General features: G+C 44.6%; 1 protein-coding gene across 1 annotated transcript in view; it reads left to right on the top strand.

Annotated features, from left to right (window-relative positions):
• Positions 1-25,383, top strand: part of VPS13B (vacuolar protein sorting 13 homolog B) — a 968,736-nt gene that overhangs the window by 377,036 nt on the left and 566,317 nt on the right. Inside the window, exon 20 of the mRNA XM_066578394.1 lies at positions 23,780-23,889. Coding sequence (XP_066434491.1) covers positions 23,780-23,889 — 110 coding nt within the window. The remainder of the gene's footprint in view (positions 1-23,779; positions 23,890-25,383) is intronic.

Here is a 25,383-nt window from a genome sequence, read left to right as displayed (position 1 = left end):
CAAAGTTAGATCTTCTGTGCAGTTAGTTTGCTTGTTTATAATTTTATTACTTTTATACCATATAACTTTTAGTGCTTTTATTACTTTTCAGATTTTACTAATTGCTGGCTTGTTTATGAGCTTGTTACATTATTGTTTTAATGTTTTTATATTTAAATTTTTGCTGACTGTACTTCTTCTCCTCCTTCCCTTGCTGTTCCTCAGGATTTGGTATTAGGTTTTCTCTTCTTTTGCCTCTACATAGCTGCTATTTGGCAAACTACTGAATCAGCAGATTTGGCTTTCAATACCATGTCTAATCTGATGACACTAGATTATATACCTCTTCTCGTGACTTCACCCCATCACTATTGCAAAGCACCAGTGAATGTCTGTCCACTGTCTTTAATATCACGTCCTCTCTGCATCGATACACTGAATCTTTGAAAAACTGAACTTCTTATGTTTCCACCATCTACTAAAACTTTATAGACCTATTTCAATTTGTGGTACTTCTATGACTTCTAGGTAGCACACCTGAAGTATTGGATTTGAAGGGGTTGTCCAGTGGTAAACTATTGATGTCCTGTCTATAGGATACGTTATCAATAGTAGTTTGTGAATTCAAACTAACAATTACGAAATTAAGAAATGACAGCCCAACGACCTCATGGGGTCCGACATATAACAAAGGATATGTGTCACATTTGTCTCCTCTCTTGATAATCTTTATACAATGCCTAGCATAAACCTAATTTGGCTTTCTTCAAGTTTCACTGAGATTGTAGTGGTTAACAGCACTTGACAGCGTTCTTTGGATCTTGATTCCAAGCTCTTTCTTATGCCTTTTGAGGACAACTCAACCACCTGAAAGCAAACTATGTGACTCACTCTTTAAGCCTAGATCTGGAACCAATGAAAATACACATTTATGAGTGACAGTTGACTCCTGTTGGAGGCGAGGCCCTCCTTTTTCGCCTGGAATAAGCACAGGCCTATTATTGGACCTCTACCAAACAAACCTTCATAGGGACTCGACTTAGTCCCACAATTGGGCGTGGTTCTAACCGAGTAGAGGACTAATAAAATGTCTACCTCTATTATTTACTATGACCTTTGTTACACCATATATCAAAATTACTTCCATTCAACAATTTCATTAAGTGTATTCTTAGCATTTTATTTAATTCATTTTTCAAGCCATGCCTCTAGCTAACATGGAAAGAGGTCTATGCAAACCAACAAACTCCAAAAACCTACCTTTGGTAGCTGTATGCTAGCTTTCTGCAGTCACTGAAACATAGTCTGGCTTGGCTCACACCGTGAAGGTACTTTGACCAGTTGGCCTGGATTGTGACGGGTGCATACAATGCAGCCCTGTGCAAACCGGATCGCAGCAGTGTTGAACCCTGGGGCAAGCTAAGCAGAAGCACTATACCACACATTACCTGCTTGGATGGATGGGTTAGCTCATGGCTCAGGTGGGACATCATGGAGCACGGCGCGCAGGGGAGGCACAGGCATTTACCTTTTCACCACATCCCATCAGCGTTCTGTTTGCTTCTTCCTTTTGCCACTCCTCTTTCTTCCTTTTGAGATCTGTTACTGCAATTTAAGAAACAGAGAGATATCCACATCTGCTTCAGTTGTAACCAGGTTACCAACCGTTACCTCATTTTATGGGAAGTTGGGCTGCTGCGTCTTTGGCTACTGCCGTGCCTGCTTTCTGGTTCCTTAGAGCCTCAGTAGTTGTCCCTTGAGGCTGAACTTTGATAAAAAGTCACCTGTGCGAAAAGAGCTAAAACCTTGTAGAACAAAAACACTACTACTGCATTCTGGATTGGCTTACTAGAGGACCACTTGAAACTTCCACTGTGCCACAAAGGATGCAAACTCATGTACAATTCCAAAGGTTTACCTTAAAGGAGATGTCTCACGCCGAAACGTTTTTTGTTTTTTTTAATAGCCCCCCCGTTCGGCGCGAGACAAACCTGATGCAGACGTTTAAAAAAAACAACATATAGTACTTACCCGAATCCCCGCGGTCCGGCGTCTTCATACTCACCTTGTGAAGATGGCCGCCGGGATCTTCACCCTCGGTGGACCGCAGGGCTTCTGTGCGGTCCATTGCCGATTTCAGCCTCCTGATTGGCTGGAATCGGCACGTGACGGGGCGGAGCTACACGGAGCCGGCATCCTGCACGAGCGGCCCCATTGAGAAAACAAGAAGACCGGACTGCGCAAGCGCGTCTAAAATCGCCAGAAGAGGCGATTTTAGACGGATCCAATGAGACCAGGACGCCAGCAACGGAACAGGTAAGTGAAATAACTTCTGTATGGCTCATAATTAATGCACGATGTATATTACAAAGTGCATTAATATGGCCATACAGAAGTGTATAACCCCACTTGCTTTCATGAGACATCTCCTTTAAGTCAGTGCAGACATTAACAGTCTTACCTGCAGCCAGTTTACATATTTCAGCGAGCACCAAATCTATTTTGCTCTGATTCCTTTTTACCTTTTATTTACTTTAACTCCTTAATGATTGATCTGGGCCCCTATCTCAAGAAGTGACTCCCTTGGGTTAGCGGCATGTGGCCACTGGGGATTATTGGAAGTACGGAAACAGCCAAGCAAGCTGTGCTATGTTTTCTGAATGGCCTTAGAAGTGAATGGGAGTTACAAGAACATCATGATACAGTGAGTTATACTGTTGCCGTAGTTGCAAAGTTACTGAAACAGTATAGCTGATTGTGCTTTGCTGTTTCAGAACTCCCATTAACTTCTCTTAGAACTGCGAACATGGTATAGAATAACCCACTCTGCCGTTTCCTTAGTCCCATTCACCACACCTGCTGCATATAGTGGGGTATTGCCATCAGTGCATCAACTGGTATGACCGCGACGGAGGTCACAGTGTTCAAATGGGCATCTATTGAAATGGGCATCTCAGTAGAGCAGTTTCCTCATGTGCTTGAGATGGGTAGGATGACTCCTAGAAAGTGGAATGCCGTTTGAACTTTTTTCTTTTGTTTAGACCACCTATTTTCATTTACTCCTGTTAGCTAATTCTGAATTTATAGAAGGGGTACACTGTTCAGTGTTCATATCTATTAGCCAAAGCAAATGGAGATAGTAAACTGCACACAATGAAGGATCTAGCACGTCCCGGCATTACAGAACACCCAGTGGTTTCACTAGGAAATGTGTAATGCCGCATTTTCCCTGTGATGGCGCTGCAGGAGAATTGAACACTTGACGCTAAAGTAACAGTTTACAGCAGGACTGTGATTGTCTTATCAGGGAACATGTAACAAAAAGTGTTCCAAATGCACAATCTTTAAGGGTTTTACAATGTTCTAGTAAGCAGCTTATAAATCCAGTTGTGTAATAGATGCAGATAGAAACAAATGTTAATCACTGACTGCATCCAAGTCTACATGATAATTGCTATGTTTTGCTTTTATCACCATTCCTGGCTGTTAATACAACAGGAAAGCAAATACGGATTTAGGAAATAGTACATAAAACCTTTCAAATTTGTGCATTCACATTGCCAAAACTTTCCTCCTGTGCACTTGCTTCATCCTCCAACTAAAAAGAAATTGGGTTGTAAAGGTTTCTTTGCAAAAAAAAACTTGAAATCAAACATTTGTGTTTCCGCGTTGGAGGGAATTATTCATGGACGTGTATGTGTGTAGTTCCCAAGAGGCAAGAAGTGCATCTTTTTATAAATGCTTGTGTCTGTTTTGGGTCCAAAATAAATGTTAGGGCACTTACTGGTTGTCCTGGCATATACCTGAAGGATGAACTGAGGTTTGTGTAACAGGAAGCATGCACGTTTTCATGGCTGAGCGTCTTTTATGACTACGTATAAACATTTATTTATTTTAATCCCCCTGTACTATAGATAAACAGGAGGACAATTTCTTATGTTTCATAGTTGGAACGAGAACCTTGAGTTGACTTGTTCCTGCCTAGGATTTATGGGGATCTGATATAGCCTTGGTTCTTTTCTGGTTTTCAAAGAGTTTGCTAGCACATTCTGTCTTCACTAATCCTGCATGAACACACACTTGTTCTCCTATGAAATCCATCATTGCTATGTAACTATTATGCAGTCTCACTGTGTTCTATGGAGGTTATAAAGAATTACATGATCACTGCCCTGAGATTTAGGAGCTTCATAAACCTATATAAAGCCATTCCTCTGTTTTTAGAACATAAAATAATGAACTGTGATGTGAGCAAAAAGTTGGGTGGTATTGCCATTGGCTCATTGACTAGCTCTGCCACCTTTTAGCACAGGACATGTGGTTTGGAAATAAATCCTTGGGTGTTTTCACCGGAGCCGAAAATTCACACTAAAATCTGCAGGTACGGATCGGCACCAAAGTCCGCCACATGTGAGAACACCCTAAGACATTGACCTCCTCTTCACTAGGGGTCCAACTCTTGGGACTCCCAGAGATCTCAAGAATGGCACACATCAAAAGCCCCATGTGAATAGAGCAGCTGTGTGCATGTTCAACCTCCACTCCATTCACTTCTATTCAGCAGAGGCAGATCGATGTACTTGGTGAATAAACCACCGATTTGAACATGAGCACAGTTGTCTCTTTCACATGGGACATTGCTGGTGCACCATTCTCAGGATCGCTGGGATTCTCAGGAGTCAGATTCCCGGTGATCAGACATTTATCCCTTATCCTGTAGATAGGTGATAAGTGACTGTAGAAGTAAAACCCTTTCAAGCGAATATTAAGGTTTCCGCAAATAAATGTATAGCCAATATTTGTATAGTGAAGTTATAGAATTTTCTAAAATACTTTATGCTTCAGTTCCTCATAACGTTCAAGATCTCTGCTTGCTGTCTTTCATAAGGACCCTTCATTATTTAATTCCAGTAGATTAAAATCTATCTGGGTCAGGTGTTAGGACTTGTTGCAGTGCAGTTATCAGAGCTACCCTGTTTCCCCGAAAATAAGACCATGTCTTATATTAATTTTTGCTTTCAAAGATGCACTAGGTCTTATTTTAGGGAGATGGCTTATTTCTCCATGAAGAATAATTCACGTTTATTGTTGAACAAAAAAAAGAACATTTATTACATACTGTACAGTAGTTGTCATCACAAACCAGCATAACCAGACAAACTGTGAATCCTATCAAGAATTTCTTGTTACTACCATTATTTCCATGTACACACTGTCTGGAGACTGTAACGATCACCCCCTAAAGAATCAAAGTGACACGTAAGTTGCCTGACTCTCACACAGGGCCACAAAAATAATGGCTGTAAAGTACCTGGCTTCCACACACTGTCTGGAGATTGTAACGATCACCCACAGCAGTTCCTGGACCACTTGTACAGCAGGGACGTGATTGCAGCTTCCGGCCACCAGGGGGAACTCATCACAGCAGACTCACACAGCAGGGGTAGAGAGCTAGGTCTTACTGTCGAGGGATGCCTTATATTTAGCACAGAAAAACCCTCTACTAGATCTTATTTTCAGGGGATGTCTTATTTTCAGGAAAACACAGTATATTTTGTACGGGTATGTAAATACAGCAGATTTTTTTGTTTCCACACAAGCCAACATACCTGTCTGTAAATCCGCACCATAGTCTATACGGTGCAGTTTTTTTTTTTAAAAGAAAAAGGAATGTGACCTCTTGAGATGACCTAAAATATACGAATCTTGTCTATGTTCATGTTTGATCACTCCGGGACCCTCATTGACAATCACAGTTCAAGGTCCTAGTTCCTTTTTTGGTTTTCACACCGTTGTAGTAATAATACAAATGTGTTTCTTAAATCAGCCTAGGCCAGTGGTGGCGAACCTATGGCACGCGTGCCAGAGGTGGCACGCAGAGCCCTCCCTACTGGCACGCGCCCCATCGGCCGCTCACCACTTGTGAATACCAGCAGGGGCCGTGGCTCCCCTGCCGGCATTCATAAACAGCACTTCTAGCCGCGCTGATCCCGGCACACATTGTGACTTCAGTGTGTAGCTGGAATCCCCCTCCCCCCTGCCCCGACGTCTCCTACTACTTGGTTCCGCCGGGAGGGGGGAGGCGTCCAGCAGCAGACTGAAGTCAGAGTGTGTGCCGGGAGCATATTAACTCTTTCTTCCCCACTTCTGCCGCAATCAGCAATTCCCAGCAACCTGATTGGTTCCTTGGGTTGGCTGATTCACCAAACAACCAATCAGGTTGCTGGGAATTACCTATTGAGGCAGAAGTGGGTAAGAAAAAGTTAATATGCATGCCGGGAGCATCGCTGAGCAGAAGAGGAGCTGAGCTTCCAGGAGGAGGAGGAGGGGGTAAGTATGTGGGTCTCGGGAGGGGCACTGTGGGGTGTCACTACTGCACTAGGGGGCCGCTGTGGGGTGTCACTACTGCACTGGGGGGCCGCTGTGTGGTGTCACTACTGCACTAGGGGGCTGCTGGGGGGTGTCAGTACTGCACTGGGGGGCCGCTGTGTGGTGTCACTACTGCACTGGGGGGCCGCTGGGGGGGTGTCACTACTGCACTGGGAGGCCGCTGGGGGGTGTCACTACTGCACTGGGGGCCGCTGGGGGTGTCCCTAATGCACTGGGGGCCACTGTGGGGTGTGGGGGTTACTATTACCGCTGGGGCCACTGTGGGGTGGGGAACACAATTACCGCTGGGGCCGCTGTGGGGTGTCCCTAATGCACTGTGGGCCGCTGTGGGGTGGGGGGGTCACTATTATCTCCGGGGCCGCTGTAGAGTGGGGTCACTATTATCGCTGGGGCCGCTGTGGGGTGGGGGTCACTATTACCGCTGGGGCCGCTGTAGGGTGGGGTCACTATTATCGCTGGGGCCGCTGTGGGGTGGGGGTCACTATTACCGCTGGGGCCGCTGTGGGGTGGGGGTCACTATTACCGCTGGGGCCACTGTGGGGTGGGGGTCACTATTACCGCTGGTGTATGTTTACATGTGGCGGAAATGGGCAGAGCTGTTTCAAAATAGACCGGGTGCAGATTTTGACTACTTTTTGGATGCGGAAATGCTGCAGAAGTTTCCACACAAATTTCCGCTGAGGACGTTCTGCAGTATTTCAGAATCCAAAAAGCAGTCAGAATCTGCACCCGGACTATTTTGAAGCGGCCCTGTCCTTTTTAGAACGACGGGGGTAAAATCATAAGTCGTGATAAGCCCCGCCCCCTGATGTGTTGGCACTTTGCGATAAATAAGTGGGTTTTGGGTTGCAGTTTGGGCACTCGGGCTCTAAATGGTTCGCCATCACTGGCCTAGGCTTATTTATATATAATATGTCCACCTTCATAGGAAATAGCAAGCAGTTAAATGGTTAACAAGTTCAATATTATACCCTGGTATGTACAAGTACAAGTTGAAGCTAACTCCTCCGCATCTTCCCAGAGCTAGCTATCAGGGGTGGAACTTCTTATCTCAAGTACTGGATTCCTTATGCTACTTGGGTATATAGGAATTACGTGTTCACATAGCAACATACACCTGGGGCGTAAACATGTTAATCATCAGCGTCATTACATACTAGTCCAATCATGAGTTGTTATGATGTTGGGAGGGGTATGCATGTAATGGATGCGTCTTATTCAGGATATCTGTATTGTACTTCCTTTCAATAAACCAGATGGGTATGGGGGCTGATGGAGAGCATCTGTGAGTTCAAATACATATATTCATGCTTAAAGCTTCTCATTATAATCTAGAGCAAACCAGTGAAATCTTCTGGAATATGATTTGTTCCCATAACAAAACGTCCTCGGTATTAGTGTAAAATGTCGCCACCGGAAGTATGGGTTGCCCTGGCTCAGTTACAGGTAATGCCCAGGTCACGGCCAAAACTGCCAAAAGCTCCTGATTGGCTCCCACACACATATCTTCACAGATTCCTGAGGTACGGTCCGAGCCGAGCTGCCAAACGAGCGATCAGCCCCGAGGCTACAGCCATGCCAACCTCCAGGCTCCCAAGAGGCCACCACGCCCACCTCCGAACTCCCTACCCAAGCTCCCCAGAGCTACTGCTTTCTGCTCAGCAGCTTTTATAGTGCCTTCTCGGAACAATTGGATGCACAGGACTAGTTTTGGCAGTGAAGAAAATGTATCCTAACCAGTCGGGAGCTCTGAGATGGCTGTGTCTGTAGCCTCGGAACTGTTCGTTCATCAGCTTGGAGCTCGTGGGCATGGCTGTAGCCCCCTGGGCGCTACCTGTAGGTGAGCCCGGCTAACCCATACTTCCAGTGGAGACATACTACACTAATACCCATGTCCTCTCCATTGTATTGACATGATCAGAGGCTTATCCCTATGTGCAGTGGCTGCGCCTAACTAAAGCTCAGTCTCATTCAAGTAAATAAAGCAATCTGCAGTCGCAGTCATTGGCTTCTGTACAGATTAGCCTCTGTGCCTGTGTAAACAAGAAAGCGCTCACATTAATTTGGCAGTCCCTTTTCAGCGTAGGGCTCAGGAATTGGATCCCCATCATTGAAACATGGATGGCTTTTCCTTAGGATACACTGCCAGTGTTTAGGTCTCGGAGAAGCTCTAGTTTATTGCAGTTTCATTTTCCATTGTTCATGATTAACTTTGGTTAATCTAGACTAGAAACCTCTAGTCTGTGATGTTAGAATGCATGTACAATGGATTAATATCTCTACACGGCATAGACTGTCTCAACATTAAGCACTGAAATACACACATGTTGAAGTAATAGTTCTGGCACACTTGGAGCTTGTCAGCAGAAAGACAACATATTTATCTGGGAGCAAAAACTGCTCGCTATCTGTTTGCCAAGACATTGTCATTTCACAGACCATTTTTTAGAAAACAAGTTTTACCTGAATTTCCCCAAAACATTACAATAGAGGCATACAGTTATGGAAAACCGCCTGTAAATCTATGCCGTATGTCTAGCAGGCTTTATGCATTAATGTACAGTATAATGACATAAAAGGGCTTTGTATCCTCTATCTTTTCCAGTAATTATATAGCATCAAGGAGCATTCTATAAACACTGGTATTAGCCATAACAGAATTTTTTAAAGTTGTTTTGGCTAATAGGAGGACGGACCCGTAGCCCGATACAGTGCTGCTCTTACCCAGGATGGCATAGTCTGACAGACATACTTTAAGCAGCTCCTGTTCTGAAAGGTCACAATCCAACCAGCACAATTACACATTAGGAAAATGAGATATTGAGCCCCTTTAAAGGTACGCTCTTCGAAGTGCCCCTTACACCCTTCACTAGGCAGAACACTGTTTTTCCTAATGGAAAGATATAGTAATGCCTTTGCAGTGCCACCTTTTGGATGGCACTGTTCTTGCAAATCACTGTCAGACTTTTTAACAAGCTTTGTAACAATGACCAAGAATATAAAGGGGAAAACACTCTAAAGTTTAACTACTCTAATTTAAATTGATGTACTATTGGCTAAGGATACTGCGATAGTAACACCCAATTAATGTAATTGTACAGTAGTAGATCTTTACATAAAATAGTTTGGAAAGTTTACGCACTTTACTTCGCAAACATTTTCTTAAATAAAGGTGATCATGAGAACAATTGAAAACTTAAAGGACACAGAAGGTAATTGCTGTTATTGAGGAAAAAGTGCCATATCTGTATTATGCACAGCCTACAACTGCCAACAGCCAACATCCAAATTCTAAGCTCCCCATAATTTTTTTTTCTGAAATAATACTTGCCCCAGAAAGCTGAAAGTATTGTCACTTTTCAACATCATCTCCCTCTTGACATACACATTTTTCACAATGTCAAAACCATGATTGCATGGCTGCTGTAAACGCTTCTTTAAGGATTTGTGTTGTCCACAGGACAATTGCTGGTGCGAGAGCAGCATGACTGGAACACATGCAATCACGGAGGTCCTCCTTCATCCATGTCTCACTTATTGGGACAATTGATGGAATGACGGCATCATTCATGGCGTCATCATGTGTCAAGATCGCCTGACACATGGGCACACACACACAGCTTTGTAATCTTTGGTCAACATTCAAGGCACCCAGTTGGAGGAAACTTTGTGCATCTCTGGGTCTGCACGTATTTTGTGGAAATGCCGACTTTTTCGGGCAATCTCTTCCATAGTTAATCAGTGCTCCTTCATAACCACTTGATTCACTCGCACAGTCATGTTTTTGAACCAGCTGGTGTGTGGTCGAGACCCCTTTGGTTCGTTCCCACATGACGTTCAGCTTTCTTTGAACTGTAGCACCCACGAACACGCTTTTTTCACATCCGTGACACCTTCACCATGTCTTACTCAGCTGACAATAAATGCTATTGGGTGTCATTTCGTGCAAGTGTAGAAAATGGATGAATACATGCTGTTCTTGGAATGTGAAGTACTGAAAAGGCTTCTAATTGCAGCCACTGTCACGTGGGTTTTGTGCACTGGACTATGCTGACATCTGTTATGCTCATCCCCAAAGAATGTCCGTGTCTTCTAAAACGTGTCCCATGTATCAATCTTCTCCTATTCCCGAGAAAAAAATGGAGACCTTAGAACCTAAATGCACCTCGTAAGGCACAAATTGTATAGACCAGTTTTAAAACACACTTGCAGTCGTGTTCATAGAATACTTAAAGGGGTTGTCCCGCGCCGAAACGGGTTTTTTTTTTTTTCAACCCCCCCCCCCCCCCCCCCCCCCGTTCGGCGCGAGACAACCCCGATGCAGGGACCTAAAGAAAGCTTACCGGAGCGCTTACCTTAATCCCCGCGCTCCGGTGACTTCAATACTTACCGGTGAAGATGGCCGCCGGAATCCTCTTCCTCCGTGGACCGCAGCTCTTCTGTGCGGTCCATTGCCGATTCCAGCCTCCTGATTGGCTGGAATCGGCACGTGACGGGGCGGAGCTACACGGAGCCAGCATTCTGCACGAGCGGCTCCATAGAAGACTGCAGAAGACCCGGACTGCGCAAGCGCGGCTAATTTGGCCATCGGAGGGCGAAAATTAGTCGGCTCCATGGGAACGAGGACGCTAGCAACGGAGCAGGTAAGTAAAAAACTTTTTATAACTTCTGTATGGCTCATAATTAATGCACAATGTATATTACAAAGTGCATTATTATGGCCATACAGAAGTGTATAGACCCACTTGCTGCCGCGGGACAACCCCTTTAAAGGAGTTGTCCGGCCACACAGGGTAAAAATTTTTATAATGCTGCTGCTTCCCTTTCAGTAAGGATAGTAACAGACAGCATACAGGGGCTCAAACCGGCCGGCAGATCAGCTGCAATGTCATTTTATTACCTTAGACTGATCTTCTCTGCAGTTTTCAAAGATGGCGCCTCTGTGCTGCCTTCTCACATGCCCTGCGCCCCCCCCTCTTCTGTGTGCGCGCTCCCGATGGTAGTAAGACATGAAAAGGCAGGATTTCCCTCAGCTCGCGTCCTAGCCCCGCCCACGACACGCCCACCTCTATTGAACTGCTCTACAGTCTCTCCCCGCCCAGGCCCCGCCCCCTGCTAAAGTAAAGTAAAACATTTCCCTACACACACATGCCCTCATAGTGCCCCTCTCACAATGACCCCCCCACACACTTTTGTCAGCCGGGTCAATGCACATACACATCACTGCACCCCCCCCCCCCCCCTGCACACATCCATCCATCCATCCATCCATCGATCTTTCCCATTCCACACACCCCCCCTTCCCCGGGGACTTCTGACAGCCGGTCCGTGCACATACACACACATCACTGCACCCCCCCCCCCCCCCCCCCCGTGCACACATCCATCCATCTCTCCAACATTTCTCCCCTACTCCCCTTCTCCCCTTTCACATACTTTTAAAGTCCCGACGGTGTCTTCTTGGCTCTTGTCCAAGCAGCAGCACCAGGCAGTCACTCACTCCGCTCTGGTATATGAAACCAGGAAGTGAGTGTACTGCGCATGCGCCGACCGGCGGCGCGCATCCCCTGCGATGATGAGGTAAAGAGCGCGGTCCCGGCAGAAGAAAGAAGGACTGCGCATGCGCGGAAGGGAAGAGGAGCGTTCCAGCGCCGACGAGAGCTGCTGCCGGCCCGACAAGAAATGCAGACGATTTCTTGTCGTAACCACGGACGACCGAGGGTCAACACAGGGGGGGGGCACCCCTTCAGGTAAGTCCAAAACTTCTGTTTGCTTCATTTTCCATGCACAATGTATATTACAAAGTGCATGGAAATGGGCAAACAGAAGTAATGAGCTATGATGTTTCTGGCCGGACAACCCCTTTAATCTAAAACATTTCCACTTTTGTTGGATTTCTATGTCAGTCTGTGACAGCTTTGGCAAGTACAGGAAATGGCAGTATTTAGCCAACAACCTATGAGGGTCAGTGAGTTAGTTGGCAAGATACCTATCACAAAATTTGGCATGTCAGTGCTGGCACTTGCTAGAAAACATATGACATTACTTGACATTTTAGAAGACGTTGATTGTTTCTTATCTTTTATACTATTACGGATTTTCGACCTTCAGGTATTTCTCCTGACTCCATCATAAACATGCACCAACCAACTAACTGGACCATGCTTGAGTGAATCAGTTATAACCACGCAAAAAATGTAATTTGTTTTGGACAACATTTTTGCCTTTCTTACAGAGTTTTGGGTGCTGATTCCAAATTTGTGCTTAAATTTTGACGGTCAGGAACAGATTTACAGACAATAACCTTAACAGTATAATAAAGAAGTTGGCTTCAACAACACTTAAAGGGGTTGTCCGACCATAAACATCATATCTCATTACTTCCGTTTGCACATTTCCATGCACTTTGTAATGTACATTGTGCATTGAAAATGTTGCAAACAGAAGTTATTCACTTACCTTTAGGGTGGCCCCCCCTGTGTTGCCCCTCGGTCGTCCGTGGTTACGACAAGAAATCGTCTGGTTTTCTTGTTGGGCCGGCAGCAGCTATCGTCGGCGCAGGAACGCGCCTCTTCCCCTCCGCGCATGCGCAGTCCTTCGTTCTTCCGCCGGGACCGCGCTCTTCACCTAATCATTGCAGGGGACGTGCGCCGCCGGTCGGCGCATGCGCAGTACACTCACTTCCTGGTTTCATATACCAGAGCGGAGTGAGTGTCTGCCTGCCGCTGCTGCTTGGAGAAGAGCCAAGGAGACACCATCGGGGCTTGAAAAGTATGTGACCGACGTCATCGGGAGCGCGCACATCGGAGCATATACTGTGGTGCACCATAGGAGAAGTCCCTCGGTACACCATGGGAGAAGACCCCCGGTGCCATCTTTGAAGAGAATTTTTACGAAGAAGATAAAAAGCTTGTTCAGGTAAGCAGAAAGGGCTACTTAAATGGGGGTTTAGTGTATATTTTATACGCTTGTATTTGCAGATTGTATCTCCCAAAAAAAAATTAACTTCATCTGCCGGACAACCCCTTTAAACAGTATGCTTCCAAGATTTAAATCTGGCTCCTGACGAAAACCACGAGTTGTGGCGATACATGTGGGGTTCCTCCCACCACTCACTGCAAGCATGAAGCCCTAGTATCCTGGGTGGAATCCCCCCCCCCCCCCTCATGGCTGCATTATGACCAATTTGGTTTTAATTGTCTAGGCATCGTTTGGTATCAGGGCGTTCTCTCCTTTATCAAGATATCTGGCTTAGGCCGGCTTTACAAGGGCGACAAAATCGGGAGAGATTTGTGCGTTTTGAGATGCGCGGATATGAACGTCAATCCTTTTGAATGGGGACATACACATGAGCGTTGTTTTCCTACATGTCACCGCGATGCTATGTGGGAAACAAATCTTGGCATGTTCTATCTTCTGCGTGCTCTCGCATTGCAGTGCCCATTGTTTTCAAATGCTCCACGATTCTCTGCTGCAGCAGTGACAGCCACGCTGGAGGATCCCTGCATCCCTGAAGTGATGTAAGGCTGTTTTGCCATGAAAACGCCTCACACCCCTGGGGAATTCACATGATGCTGAGCGCAATATGGGGGTGGGATTCACGGCTTCATATCGCGCTTGCCCGTGTGAAGTTAGCCTTAGGCCACTCTCACACAGGACACTTTTTACTGTCAGTAGTACAGCGTCCCAAGTGACGAGCTATCCGTGGTACACCACCACCGTTGATTTAAATGGGACCTTGCAGACCAGCACTCAGTTTTTGAGCATTGTCTACCCTATTTTTGTGCGTTATAGCGCTTTTTTAATGCACCTCATTACCCATCACAGTGATGGGGCGCATTAAAAACACTATTAGATGCATTTGAAAACCCCACATGAATTGTGGTAAAATGATGCAGCTTTGCACAGCGCTTTCTGAGCGTATGTGTTAGAGCATCCCCCCCCACCCCCCCTTCCGCAATGAGGAAGAGATTGACTAGAGTAATAATTGAGCAGTTGCGATGCTGCTTGCATTAGTTTCAATGAGTCTGATGGAAATCGCTGAGTACAAGCACTGATACGACCGCTGATTGCATTTTTATCACCTATCCTATAGATAGGGGATAGAACTCAATTTTACGAACAACGCTGTAAGCCTGGGCTCACACGGGCGGACCAGATCCCACATGCGGGAGGTCTGCGGGATTCCAGCTGTGAGCCCAGACGGCAACCCTGCAGGCCTGAATTTTCTGTATAGTGTATGGTCACGGCGGTTTGCCATCAGTCTAGCACAGTACAATTTTGGTTTCTAATGTTCGTATTTCCCATGCTGTCGTTAAACGATTACACGGGTAACCGCAGCCCATAGTCTATGTTAATTGCATATGGGCTGCCGGTTGACGACCTAGATTGATTTCAGTAGAGGCAGACGACACAGAATCTGTGGCAAACTAGAGGATGCTGCGATTTTTCTTCCATTTGCGGAATGCACAGTTCATATCCTCGGGTATGAACGAAAATGACTGCGCTTTGCTGCGGATCCTCCTCCCAAACGCAAATCGCTGCTTCTGCAATTGGAATACTCCCGTGTAAGCCCAGCTTAATAGAATGCCTGCAACTGCACAATGTACTGCAATACTGAAGTATTGCAGTACAGTACATGCAATCACATGATCGATAGTTAAAGTGCTGGGGTTCTTCTGAATTTAGAGATTTCGCTCTAGTCTAGTGCATGGCCAACAGTTCTCCGTGCCGCCGGGAATATAGAAAGGGTTTCAATAAATGGACATTGGGGCTGTAAGCTTCCATCTTTTAAAACTATTTGCACTGTTCTGTATTAGACCAGTTGTAGAGACTGCTATGCATTTATTACACAGCTTATTTATAGCAATGTATGGATGATGATGTACATGTGTATTTTACATCTTATGTGTAGAACAGACATGATGAATCAGTTTGTGTTCACTCCAAATCTGGCATGTTGTGAGATCTTGTAAAGAGAGCTTGTCAGGCGCTCAATATGGGAATCATTATACAATATATCCCAGAGCATTCCCTCAGCTTGGTTAAGTTTGCTAAAGATTAATATTTTGTAGGAAGCCGAAGCCGGCCAGCATCCAGAATTTAATCAAGATTTGTCGAATGAAAATATTTGCATTGGCAATGGCAGGGTGAAGCTTTGCATCTCCCACCTTCATCTGTAGAGGCCTCGCACTGCACTTGTGAGCTTATATGGTCACCTGTTGAACATCACGTATGGAAATTTCACTCACACACAGCCTTGATATATTCTGTAAATATTAAATCTGCGTGGGAAAAATCAAAAGCTGGTTTTAGCATGCATTCCCATGTCAAATGCTCTAAAATGTATGTTTATTAAAACAGAGCACATCATTGGAACAAATATAGATTTTTTTTTTCGACTCTTGAAGTAACTGGAGTGTTTAGGAAAACAATACTGCTTGATACTGCATCGAAAGTTTGATGAAAAACGTGCCGTATTAAATATATCTGTGTTGGACTGTAGGACCAAGTTTGTCTGCTTTGGACAATTCCTTATTGTTAGATGGGTCTCTTAATAATAAGCTGATCACAGGGTGTTCCACTGATGGGACACTCAGTGACCAGCTGTAATCTTTGCAGAAAGCTGGTAGAAACTATTCAGTTGCCCTTGTACATCTCCATCACACAGATAATCTTTAGAATTAGTAGGATGTCCAAATAATGCATGTACATGCCAGACCCTCTCGAGTGAGAAACACTATTTGTAGTAGCTCTCTTTTCTAGCTAACAGTGGAAGTGGTAAGAAAGAAAAAAATTCCTGCACTCAGGGTAACCTCAGGAGGGAACACTCTGTCAGGAGGCCATACGTGTGTATGGTCAAGTGCAATGAGGTGGAAAGATTGGTCGGTAAAGAATTGAAGAAGTAGAGTTTTATTAAATAGGACAAAGTAGTGTAACGCGTTTCGGAGCTCTTTCTCAAGCACAATATGACTGTTAGAGTTGTAAAGAACGCCAATCAGAATGATGGATGAGCTCTCTTACCTCGTCGGACGCTTCTGCTGTGGAAACCTCATTGCATAGTCATTGCACTTGACTATACCCACGTATGGCCTCTTGACAAGGTGTTCCCTCCTGGGGTTACCCTGAGCGCAGGAATTATTTATTTCCACTTCCACTGTTTTGTCCTGAGGGCCCACCTGGCTTCCCAGCTTTAATTCCATGCATGCTCTCATCTGATGTTCCTGCATAGGGACAGAGTTTCCTCTTTTTACACCACTCTGACTGCTTCCATCTATCACCATCTGTGAAGCATTATAGGTCTACCAGGTCAAGACATATAGAGGCGCTGTCCAGGCCACTACATTTTGCCTCTCTTTTCTAGCTGATAGATGAAAATTATTATTCAGCATTCCCTAAATAAGATATTTGAAAATGACTTTTCCAAACTAGGCAACCGTATAAAAGGCTCTTCCACCTAAAATGTCAGAATTAGGGCTCCTTCCCACGAACGGATTTCCACCGCGTAATTTGCGGCGGAAGTCCGCCGCGTTGCCCGCAGCTATTAGGTTCTATTGAACCTAATAGCTCAGGGCTCACGGTGCGGAATTCCGCACCGTGAAATCACCCGTCCTCACCCGCGGCATGCTCTATTTGCCGCGGGTGTACGCGCGGACGGCTTCCATTGCAGTCAATGGAAGCCCGTCCGTCACGCTATCTCCCACTGTAGCACAGCGGAAAGATAGCGTGAAACCGCTTTCCCGCCTACCGCTGCTGCGTCATATGACGTGGCCGGCTGCGTCATGTGACACGGTGGGCGTGTCATGTGAAGTGGCCGGCGTGTCACGTGACGCTGCGGCGCATCATGCCGAAGCGTCATGCGGGAGCGAGGACGCCGGATCCGCAGGTAAGTTTGGGGGTCTCTGGGGGGCGCCGTGACAGGCTCTGCCGAGGAATTCCGGGGCGGAGCCCGTCACGCCTGTGTGCAGCCGGCCGTAGGACGCCTGCACATGAGCATTCCGGATTACGCCAGCGGATTTTCACGTGCGAGACACCTGCGTATGGCACCTAAATGTGCTTGCGGATAGGTGCGGATGCGGGAAAAATCACGCGCGGATATATGCGGATGTGCTGCGGAAAAACGCGCAGAAAAACCTGCAGCTTCCTACCACGCCTACTTCCTCTAATGTCATAGCAACCAGTGTCTTCATCCGCAGCTGCACCGCGGATGTACTGCGTGAAAAAACGCGTCAATTCACTTGTATTGGAGTCTCCACGCACAGAATCTGACCCAAATTAGGACATGCAGCTTTTTTTTCCTAGTGCCTGAAAATCCGCGATGCAAATCCGTCCGTCTGGGGACAACTGCGGATCCCCATAGAAGTATATTGGCTGCGGTCAGGGGCGGACAATGTGCTTAAAATACCGTGGCAGAAATTCCACCCGTGTGCAGGCACGCTTAGTATGTAGTACATTTGTAAATCAGAAACTAGTGATTACAAACGGACATGAACTAATCAACTCTGGCAAACTATTGATTGCCTATCCTCAGGTCATGAACAGTAGAACATCAATGGTCTGAGGTTTGGGACACCCGCTGATCAGTTGCTCACCAGGCTGGTGCTTTTCATGCGCTCAGCTGATTTCCGCAGGAAGTAGATGGCTCTATTCACACTGTGGTGGTTCGGCTTGGAATATTACAGGCAAAGTTTCCATTCACATCTGAGAACTTTGCCTGTATTACCAAGCCTGACCACTGCAGTAGAAATGGAGCTGTCTACTTTCTGTATAAGTTAGCTACGTGCATGAGTGCATAGGCCTGGTGAACAACTGATCAGAGGTCCCAGGTGGCGGAGTTAACGCTGATCTACTATTGATGATGGCCCACAGCTGAAAAATCTTGAAACGCACTTCGGGAATTTCTATTATTGGTGCCTGATAATGCAAGCATATGAGACTCATATCAAAGCATGGATAGAGAGACTGGCTTCTGATCCACACAGCAGACGCTATAGCAATTGAGTTGTCAAGAGTGTTTGGCCTTGTGCTATAATGGCAGCCAAGACAGGAGGTGATAATTCTGCAAAAAAAAGCCACCAGTAACAGAGTTCCCAGTACTATCCTTTACCTAATCCTAGTTTATAAATGGGGCACCAGTAATAAGTGTCACATAGTCTTTATTTTTATAAGACGCTGCATTTCTGTTCTTTCTGGCACTTTTCTTTTCCTATAAAAAGCACCGTATCAAAATATTAGCTGTAGTTCAGTAGTAAAATATGAAAAGCCCTAAAAATACTATAGGTTTTTTTGTTTTATTTTTTTCACTTCTGCTATTTTTTATTTTGAGTCCAAATTGCAGCATTCTTCGGCCCTGGTATTTTTCTTCTGCCGTTTTCCCATAGGCTTTTCTGCAGTAAAAAAAAGCTAAAAAATGCATTTGTGACCAAAAAATGCCAGCTGAAAATTGCTACTACAAAGCACATGCTTTATCCATAAGATTCACGTGATTTGTCTGGCTTTTTATTTTTTTAAACAAAAAGTCTGTTTCAAAATTGCCATTTCAGCTATTTAGGTAGCCAATTGAACAAGGCAGATTTTCATCATTCGATTAAGTACAATGATGTACTTTTCGTTGGGACAAATGCCCAAGTGCGGGAGTTCTGAATGGCACATAAATCTATCAGTTACATTGACTTCTATTGGAAATTACGAGCGGCAGAGAGGTGCATTGCGCTGCTCACACTGCACTATTTGCTTCCTTGTAGGTATTATTTGCCACAAGTATCAGTGTAGATCTGAGATTTTGAGTAAATGCCTAATATATTCTTTACATGTAAAATTGTCAGATGTGACAGAGATTTCTTAAAAGTGAGTTCACATGCATTGCTTTTCAGAAAAGACGCCACTGCAGTTCTTTTTTGCAGTTTGTTGATACAAAGTCAAAAGTGGATCAAGTTAGAAGGAGAAGTAAAAGTCCTTTCTTTGGATTCCCCATTTCTCTTGAATCCACTTCTGGCTTTGGCTCAAAATAACTGCATGAAAAACTGCCACAAAAACAGTTGGGTTTTCCTGAAAAATACTTCGTTAAACTAGATATAATTGTATTTGTCTTCATGTAGAAAATGAAGTCTTCAGTCTGGTAGAACAAATAAATGTTACAGGTCACAAAGTGCTGGCAAGTATTTACCGATAAGAAATATTTACTTGTTGCAGAGTCAGTTGTTGGTATGATCTCCTCCTTCATTGTGAGCTGACCTCATGCATTTTGTATATACCCTTCTAGTGCAATATAATTAGTGACAGTGGAGGGGAACATTATTACATAATAAACTTCGCTCCAAAAATAAACTTTTTTGCTGTATCTAAATATTTACTGCACACGAGGCTCCAGTTGTTATACGACAGCCGGATTCTTTGGCTGAGCTAGAATTTTTCTTCTTCACGATAACCATATAGTGTGTTGTGGTGTTCAGAGAAGGGTTATCTGCTCTCCATTGTTCTAGAGGATTGGAACCGTACTTTGCCATGGATTTTTCATCTGGACTCTGTGGCATTAACAGTAGCAGCAAAGTGGATGATTATTTCAAAATCCCATCCACCCCCTGGTGAAAAAATCTGCACTAAATGCTCGCAGAAAACAGCCCACAGTGCAGATATTGGATACCCAAGATTTTAATTATAGCAGCGGATTTGCAGTGCAGATTCCCCCCCTTCGCACTAAAATCAATGTCAAAATCCATACCAAATGCAGATTTTCGGCAGTATGTCCACTTCAGACACTCTACATCTAATTCCACTTTGTGTGAACAGATACAACACTACCTGGTGTTCATGAAGACACAGATCCATTAATGTAACAACACTTTCCTAAATGTGATAAAACTCTTTTAATATTCCTAGCTTACCTTTAGCTGGTATTAAAGCCGACCTGTCAACTCTTTGGACATGTCTCCTTTAGTATATATCTAGTAATTATTTAAAAAAATGTATAACACCAGTGTTTTTGGTGGCGTAGTGCACCACATAGCTCTGCTACATGTACATCACATATTGTTCTGCTACATACATTTTTCATCCCATACAACAGGCATCACAGGCAGCACAGCAGAGTCCTGCACACACTGATCACCCCCTGGACTTTTCCCACACAGGTGACTTATCACATGACGGTGACATCGTCACAGGTGCTGTAAGCAAATGGCTGCTGTCTGGCTCTACAGGTATTTAATAAGGTGAAGGACTTGTGATGACGTCACCATCATGTGATCAGTGGCAGAGCTCAGAGCCCCGGTGACTGATCCCATGACGGTGGCATCTTCATATGCAACTCACACAGTCACTCACAGACAGGTGGTCGTCAGTATTCCATAGCGACTGAGGCTGTGGGGTTTGTAGAGGATGTAGTCCGCCCATAATCTGCACAGGGATGAAGGACTTATGATGATGTCACAGTCATGTGATCAGAGGTAGAGCATGTAACTCACTCACGGACTTAAAGCCCAGGTAACTTATCACAGGACAGTGACATTATCACAGGTTGTGTAAGCACATAGCTGCTGTTAGGCTCTGCATGTTTTATGACTTTTGATCATGTTACCGTCATGTGATCAGGGGCGGAGCATGTAACTCAAGGATGGACAGGTGGTCGTTAGTATTTGGATTGTATTCCCTATAATCTTGCAATTCTAAGGCCCCCTGCACACTGGCGGTAATTCCACTGCGGGATTTCCCGCAGAATTTCCGACCATGCCAGCCTGCATAGGATTGCATTAGATAACGCAATTCTAGGCCGACGGCCGTGATTTGTCCCCGTGAAAACACACGCGGAAAACAAATCGCGGCATGTTCTATTTCTCTACGGGTCTCGAGGAGGCCAGCACAGAAATGTCAGTGGTGACAGGCCGGCTCCTCTCTGCGCATGCGCCAGCTGGCGGACTCATAGCAGAGAATGAAGATGCCAGGAGCGGGTAAGCCGCAGGCCTCTGCAGGGACACGGGTCCGCATCCCGCTGTGATCCGACCGGCCATCTACAGGCGGCCTAAAGCTTTTTTTTTTAAGAACTCTTTGTTGTTCCTCTGTTCTTCCTACCAGAAATATATGTATAGATTAACAACTGAGTGTTACTCATTGGGGATGTATCCCTACAGTCTGGCATTTTCCAGTCAGTGTCAGATGTGTGGCGAAACCACTTTTACAAAGAGAATGGTAACACCCAGTTATCGATTTAGTTTACATTATTTTTAATGTTAACACGTTTCCAAGAGGACTAACAGAGGAATAGCTCAATCCGAAGTTCTGAGACACGATGATCTAGAATTGGGAATACAGGTATTTACTAGAAAGATGACTGAATAGGGGTCCACAGAAATAACATTGTTACATATCCACTATCTGATCACAATATGCTGCTTACTGGAAGCACTTTACCTTCAAGGAAAGTTATCTCAGCAAGTCCAATGAATACAAGTTATTGATTTAAAGGGGTATTCCCAAAAGTAAACTTTGATCTCTCACAGACTCACAGCTGGGACCCCACTGATCACAGAAACGGGATCCTTTTTCCAGCTATTCGTCTCACTCTACCCACTTAGGTGCAGAGAAGCATTAAAAGGGAAGCCGTCTCACCAAACAGTTAAACTAAGTTATGGTGCTGTTCGTGACTGGGAGCTGAGAGATGTATTTTTTATAGTCCCCGTTCCGGTTTTGTGCACATGTGAGGTCCGCACACAGTCCGAAAATGACACTTCTCATACCGTTGTGCACACAAGCTCCCTTAGATGTCTATAGGAGAGTGCACACACGTTGGTCTAAAGAGAGTCAGAATTTCAGACCACTTGTAGACTTCACGAGCAGACACATGGGAAGCAGGTGACTATAAACACATTCTGTGGCTGCCAGTCACCTCACTGAACAACACCAGAACTTATTTTATGTTGCTGTTTGTTGAAGCAGGTTCCCTTTAAAGCGAACCTCTGGTTTCAGGACAAAACTCTTTTCTGGAGGGTCACTTGAATGGAGCATGCATGCTGCTGCATCATTCAACTCTACAGGACTACTCTAGATAGACTTATTGTTTTCATTGCTATAATTTAGGGGTAGATATGACTTAGTGACCTCTTTTTTCCCCATTTTTTGTAAAGTGAAATGAAGAAAGAATAGTCATTCTGAGTAGGTTTTTTTAGGTTTCATAAGGCATTCTGTCATCACTTGCGATAGAGTAAGGCCAGTTTTACACGGCCGAGAATCTCGCATGAGATTTGTGTGTTGTGAGACTCTAAAATCTCACTCAAATATGAACTCCATTCTTTTGAATGGAGCCCTACAAATTACCAATGTTTTTGTGTCATGTCCTATCTTTTTGTGTTCATTCCCTGTTATTTTCAATGGGACAGAAAAACACATCACATGCCGTGCGATGTTCACGCAAGTGCTGGGTTTCGTATTCAAAACAATGGGAAACACTTGCGGATACTCTAACGCACCTGAAAGTTGCGCCAGAGGGTCACTACTATACAGAAGGGTTAGGGGACGTTTTTGACAGAAAAACGCATTGCGTCAGTGTGAAAACGCACGTTGGCAAACGCATAGGTAGCCTAAGGCTTGTTAAAGGGGTTGTCTCACGCCGAAACGTTTTTTTTTTTTATTCAATAGGCCCCCCGTTCGGCGCGAGACAAACCCAATGCATGTGTTAAAAAAAAAAAACGGGTAGTACTTACCCGAATCCCCGCGCTGTGGCGACTTCTTCCTTCTTCTTACTTACCTTAGTAAGATGGCCGCTGGGATCGTCACTGTGAGGTCCATTGCCGATTCCAGCCTCCTGATTGGCTGGAATCGGCACACGTGACGGGGCGGAGCTACGAGGAGCAGCTCTCCGGCACGAGCGGCCCCATTCAGAAGGGAGAAGACCGCACAGCGCAAGCGCGTCTAAAATCGCCAGAAGAGGCGATTTTAGACGGATCCATGGAGACGAGGACGCCAGCAACGGAACAGGTAAGTGAATAACTTCTGTATGGCTCATAATTAATGCACAATGTATATTACAAAGTGCATTAATATGGCCATACAGAAGTGCATAACCCCACTTGCTTTCATGAGACAACCCCTTTAAGGATAGGACTTGCTTGTTGCAGTGCAGGTCTATCTTTTGCTCCTATGTCTGCAAAGCAGAACATACAGTATATATTACACCTCTCCTTTTACTGAAGCCCCATCCCTTAGTTAGTCTCCATCTGAAGATAGAAAAACTCAGTAGAAACAAAAACTTGGAAGAATTTCTATATAGCTTTTCCTCCCTCAGGTCTTGCAAAGAGAGTGTTTGTTTAAAACTGGTGAATACATTTAATGTCCCTTGGACCGAAGCTTTGTTTTTCTAGATATTCCCTTTTATTAACTAGTGATGAAGTTTAATCATAGTCATGCATTTTTCTTCTAGGTGCCGTCCTGTTGGCGAGTATACAAGGTTTAGCGCTGAATGTTGACCCAGTGTTGTATACATGGCTTCTATACCAACCTCAGAAAAAAGGCGACCGACAGCCTCAACAGGTAACCCTTTGAGTTGAATCGCTGTGATCGTATTTTTAAAGCTGGTCATACACATAAAAGTTCTTCTCTCCAGCAGTCCCTCCTGGACTGAGAGCTACTGTTTTATATTCTCTGATTACATACCCTATTATCTGCATTGCTTATATATTCCAATTTTGACTATATTGTAGCTTCAGAGGGCTATGTTTGCCAAAGGGAATGGAGCTACTTTTGCTTATCAGTATTTTCTATCCTATTGTTAGACATTGCTCAAAACGATTTGACTTTTATTTACACTAGCGTGTTTTGTTTTCGTCTAGCTGTACTGTTGTGGGAACAGCTAAATAGAAAGAAAATGGAAGTGAAAAACTTAAACAAACCGCTGTCCATTTGCTTCCGTTTTCCATTGACAGCAATGTTTAAAGAACGGAAACGTTAAAATCCATTTTGGTTCCTTTCTTTAAACTCAAAACAAAAGCGCAGTAGTGTGTGCTTTGCTTTAGGTCTAATGGAGGTTGACTGAGTTATAGTTCCAGTGTAAAACCAGCTCCCCAAGCAGCAACTTAACAAATAGGCTTATACTCACCTCTCCCCGCTCCCTCTGTGTCCCACGACATTGCTTACTCCTCCACTCAATGCTTGTTTGCCCACTGCAGTCCCGCCCCATTTACGGGATGTCACATGTGCTGTAGCCAATAACCAAGCTCAGTGATCAATTGGCTGTGAAGTTCCGTAAATCGGCTCGGGCAACCTGTAAACATGATGTCAGAGGGGAGACCCAGAGCAATGGCGCTGGACACAGTGGGGGCAGAATGGAACAACTAGATGGAAACAAATGTATGTTTACTTGGGTTGGATAGGCTGCATATTTTGTGTGCAGATTGTGCAATATATTACAGTAGCAGAAAAGTGAATGGCATTTACAGAAATCTCATTCTCATGCTGCCTAAAGATCTGCAGCATCAATTGACTTCTTGTGCCAATTTTAAATCTGTAGCATGGTAATTGGTGTTGTGGATATCTTCAATGTTTTCCCCATTCAGTGCAATAAGGAAGTTAAATTCTGCAGCAAATATAACTTGTTACGGATTTAGCTACAAGTTACTCACAGATCCACAGCAAAATCTGCAGGTAGGTACACTTGGTAAAATAAAAAAGTGTAAAATATTTTTTTTTAAAATAAATAAATATATATATATATGTATATATATATATATGGCCTCTTTCAGTAAGGTGATAGCAATATCGCCGCTAGAAAATCGCAGCTGTGTTGTGTGCAGTTTCTCGCGGCGATATCGCACGCATAACCCCCCCCCATATGTTGATGGAAATTATAACCACACCATAGGTGGCATTGCAAAATGAAATCTTACTGATCTAATAGAAATTCTCTTTCACATAGTGTCAGGAAGGAAAAAAAAAACATTTAAACTGACTCTTTTTTTTTTTTTTTAATTAAGCTTGAAAATTGGTAAGTTTTATAAACAACGGCATATTTGATGGATTGCTGTAAAG

The sequence above is a fragment of the Eleutherodactylus coqui genome, chromosome 9 (assembly GCF_035609145.1).
Source record: "Eleutherodactylus coqui strain aEleCoq1 chromosome 9, aEleCoq1.hap1, whole genome shotgun sequence".
Classification (NCBI taxonomy): domain Eukaryota; kingdom Metazoa; phylum Chordata; class Amphibia; order Anura; family Eleutherodactylidae; genus Eleutherodactylus; species Eleutherodactylus coqui.
The sequence above is the reverse complement of the archived record's forward strand: the minus strand, read 5'-3'. Positions and strand labels throughout refer to the sequence as shown.